The sequence below is a fragment of the Etheostoma spectabile genome, chromosome 16 (assembly GCF_008692095.1).
Source record: "Etheostoma spectabile isolate EspeVRDwgs_2016 chromosome 16, UIUC_Espe_1.0, whole genome shotgun sequence".
In the NCBI taxonomy this organism is placed as follows: Eukaryota; Metazoa; Chordata; class Actinopteri; order Perciformes; family Percidae; genus Etheostoma; species Etheostoma spectabile.
Genome location: NC_045748.1, coordinates 1,830,030 through 1,834,194, shown reverse-complemented (window position 1 = coordinate 1,834,194; position 4,165 = coordinate 1,830,030). Strand labels below are relative to the sequence as shown.

Below are 4,165 nucleotides of genomic sequence, written 5' to 3'. Positions count from 1 at the left end.
GTCTCTCTTTCAGTTAAGGGTTTCGTTGGCTTTAAAAACCTTGAAGCCCCCTGGCTTAGACAACTGGTTCATGTCCTACTGCCTAAGATGTTGAGATGCACACAGATATCAAATTCTGTATGCGTCTTTATTATTTTTTTGGAGACTTGGAGGTTCACACACTCACTTTGCTTGACATTTCACATCCTCGAGGAACTTCTTCTGCTCTGCGATGAGGTGTTCCTTCTTGGAGAGGAGCGTCTCCAGCTCGGCGACTCTCTGCTGCGCCGCCTCTAGTTTCTGACCCTGAACCAGCAGGCTCTGCCTCAGCGTCTCCACCTCTTTGTCATGAGACAACTTCAGCATCTGGGCCTCCTGGGTAACGGCCGGCCATTAAAATGAATGAGAGGGTAAAAAAAAAAGACAGATCAAGCATTGGGGAGGGTTTTTAATAAAGGTTTTTCAGCCATGTGAGAGCAGCTTGTTCTTTCCATCGTAGTTCTATGAAGAGTTTCTCATTGTGTATGCTTATATTTTCCACACAATAAATGCTATTTTATGCCATTATGCCAATACAATGTTTTCAAATGAGACTTTTTCTTTTCTTAAAAAAAAAAACAGTTTTGGACATACAAGGTTTCCCCCCCACAGCAACAATATGCTACTTATTCAACTGACAAATTCACTTTTAATTGTGCTTTAGGCAAAAAGGAATGGATCCGCAGCACCGCTCCAGGAGTCATATCCCAAAAAAATGTTGGTACGAAATACTTAATACTTTAAAGCAACTCTCCCAAACGTCTCAGATAAAATGCACTGCTAATCCATGTTACTTATGCTTTTGGTACATCAATTTGCACTGCTGACTGTTTATTTACAGTACCAATTGTTTACATATACATCTGCAATACCATACTTTAACTGTAATATGCAATTACTTTCCACTGCACTTTAATTCGGATAGCTTCTGCCCAAACTTTATTTGTACTACCTTTAAATCCATTGTTATACTGCTCATAGCCAGACTTATTATATATATCTATCTGTAAAAATTCTGTTTATAGTAATAACCATCTGTGTATATATATATATATATATATATATAATATATTATATATTATATATTCATAGTACATATTCACCTGTAAACTCTGTTATAGTAAAAACCATCTGTATATTATCTTCATTGTACATATCTGTAAAATTTATTTATAGTAAATCCAGCTGTATATTATATTCAGTACATATCCAGCTGTAAATCTTGTTCACAATACTAGGTATCTATATATTATATTTATAGGACAAATCTATCTGTAAAATTCTGTTTATAATAGTATTCATTTCTATATTTATTCAGTACTTATACATGTCCTGCACTTATGGAACCATTGTATATCCTGCACTTACTGCTATTGCACTTCTGGTTAGACCTAAACGGCATTTCGTTGCCTTGTACCTGTGTAATGACAATAAAGCTGAATCTAAACTAATAATCCTATTGGCTGCCATGCTAATTTAGTGAGTTTTCCAGCTTCATTAACTGAGCCACTCACTTTACAGGACCGAAAAAAAACAATGCTATAAAATGCATGAAACTGACTCTGATGTGCATTTCACTAAGGATGTGAATTACAATTTTTTTTTAAACATAAAAAGATACAAAACCTCAAGGATTTATTTGGAAAATGGATAAGACTTAAAAGCAGAAGCTATTAAAGCACGTTAGATGTGTGTGAGGGACAACAGAGTGGCGGGAGAAACGTTGAAACAAGAAGATTTAGGGGGGCTGACACTTAAAATTCCCAAGGAGCCCTCACTTGTCATCTGTATGGCTGTGACACACACACACACACACACACACACACACACACACACACACACACACACACACACACACACACACACACACACACACACACACACACACACACACACACACACACACACACACACACACACACACACACCCACACACACACACACACAACACACCAACACAACCAAACACACCACACACAACACACACACACACACACACACACACACACACACACACACACACACACACAGCGTACCTTTGCATTATCTGCGCCTGTGTGGTGTAACTCCTGCGTGGACAGCTTATGTGCCTCCCCAAGGAGCAGCAGCTGCTTGTTCAGGAAGCTCATCTGCTGCTGGGTGCTCTCACTGTTGCTCAGCTGAAGGACACACGAGACAAACAATGACGACGGAGGGCAAAACAGCAATTGCGCAAATCGCAAATCAAACCTGTCCAGAAATATCTGGGACTGCATCAACAATAACCACGACAGATTTAGTCATCAATGATCTCTCCGAACCCTCTGAAGATTCAACAGGCAGCGGCCGGTGAGCCGTCGACGCATGTCAGTAAACACATCACTCCAAGGAGCTTTTTATTCAAAACTCATTTTTACAACATGACAGAATTTCACTTTGTGGTCATCTAAAAAGACAAATGTTACGCTGTACAGACATTCTTTAAGAAAGCATCTTAACATCACAGGATATTAAACCCTGCACTATTCATTCTGTCTGAATATCACTGTCAGATCCAAGTCAACTAAAAGCCTGTATCAACTGCTCCTTGTTTGTCAGGGTTTGGGTTCAGTCTGGGTCAGAAGAGAGAAACGGACCTCTGACAAACCCCAGGAGGCAGAAAAACACCCAGACCCCCTGTGCCGTTGACCCAAAAATAGACAGGGAGAGACAATCTCCAAGGCAACTGTGCCCAGGGCCAGTCTACAGAGAGGACGGGGCATGTGCTGCTGTAAGCCCCTGAGTCCGACCCAACTGTCTGCCTGCCTGCTCAATCCCTATCGTGGCCCAATTCTGCTATTTAGGAACGCAGTAGGAAGCACATAGAAATCATTATCAAATATTACGCTGGAAGAGCCTGAAGGGCAGCGACCAAACATAAAAGGCCAGTCGTCAGTAGCAAAGTGCTGTGTGAATAATGCCTCTACGGCTTTGTTGGCAAAGACATCTTCATATCCAATATTGAACACCCACCCAGACATGAAACATAAAATTGTGATAGCCATCCTTCGTTTTGGCAAGACGTCACGTTATACTGCACAGAAAATATCAGGTAAGTAGCTGGCTGATTTTGTCCACCAACACCAATTCAAATGAACTTTCAGGAATAATATAACAATGATATACAAGTAACTTATTTTATCTGATATAGTTTAATACATACTGTATGAACCCAATTAAATAGAAATTCTTTCAGTACAGGATGTGACCATACAATCAAGATAAAAATAAGAACTGGAAATTTCTTCTGTCTTGGGCACAGTTTTTGTTTTAACCTTCTGAGCCCTTTTGACAACTTATGGTCATATCAAACTATTCTGGCCTCGGGTGATTGGTCTTCACTGTATACTGTACCTATATGTACAGCCTTCCATTGGTTGACAAACAAGCTTGTGATTGGTCAGAATGGTCTCCCAGAGCATCCTTGGAAAATGTAAATGGCAATAACAGACCAAAAAACCCATTAACTATGGACATAAAGGGTATCAATCTTCAATGCAACAGTTTGGATTTATTGCACAAAGAGCGTTTTGACGTACACGACAAGCTTGGGCACAGAGTTAACGAGGTGATTAAGCGGCCCACCAGGTAGCCAGTCCAACTATGTTTTGAATGATTTGCGGTGAGGAGGCTAGTCTTTGCCTAGGGTGCACACACTGTGCTCGGAAATCATTTCCATTCACGCTCATCTATTTTTAGACATTACATTATATGATCCACAAGTCTCGATAGCAGTGTCAATAAGCTCGGACCTTACTGATTTTAGTGTTTTGAGAATTTGGAACCGGTTCCTTAATAAAACCTGGTCTGGAGTCCCATCCCTTACTGTAATTGCACTATATCTGTATGTCTGGTCTGTTATTATTTTGGTCTCAATAATTCTCTAAATATTATTGAATTCTATTTAAAATTATTTCATTGTTTCATTGTGTTTTAATGTTGTTGTGATGCATTGTCTCACCTTCTGTAAAGCACTTGATAAAATGGTATGTCTTACCTTTGTTTAAAGTGCTCACATCATGCTTTTTGGCTTTTTCTCTTTCCTTTATTGTGTTATATATCTTTTTTGTGCACGTTATAGGTGTACAAAGTGTAAAAGCCCAAAGTCCCCCCCCCCCCCCCCCCCCCC

General features: G+C 39.9%; 1 protein-coding gene across 4 annotated transcripts in view; it reads right to left on the bottom strand.

Annotated features, from left to right (window-relative positions):
* tsc1b (TSC complex subunit 1b) overlaps window positions 1-4,165 on the bottom strand; it is a 32,545-nt gene that overhangs the window by 5,168 nt on the left and 23,212 nt on the right. For 2 of the 4 annotated variants that reach the window (XM_032539665.1, XM_032539666.1), the window contains exons 19-20: window positions 2,055-2,177; window positions 167-372 (exon numbers count right to left, since the gene is read on the bottom strand). In XM_032539665.1, the coding sequence (XP_032395556.1) occupies window positions 167-372; window positions 2,055-2,177 (329 nt within the window). The remainder of the gene's footprint in view (window positions 1-166; window positions 373-2,054; window positions 2,178-4,165) is intronic. The other 2 variants (XM_032539667.1, XM_032539668.1) reach the window with 1 other exon arrangement.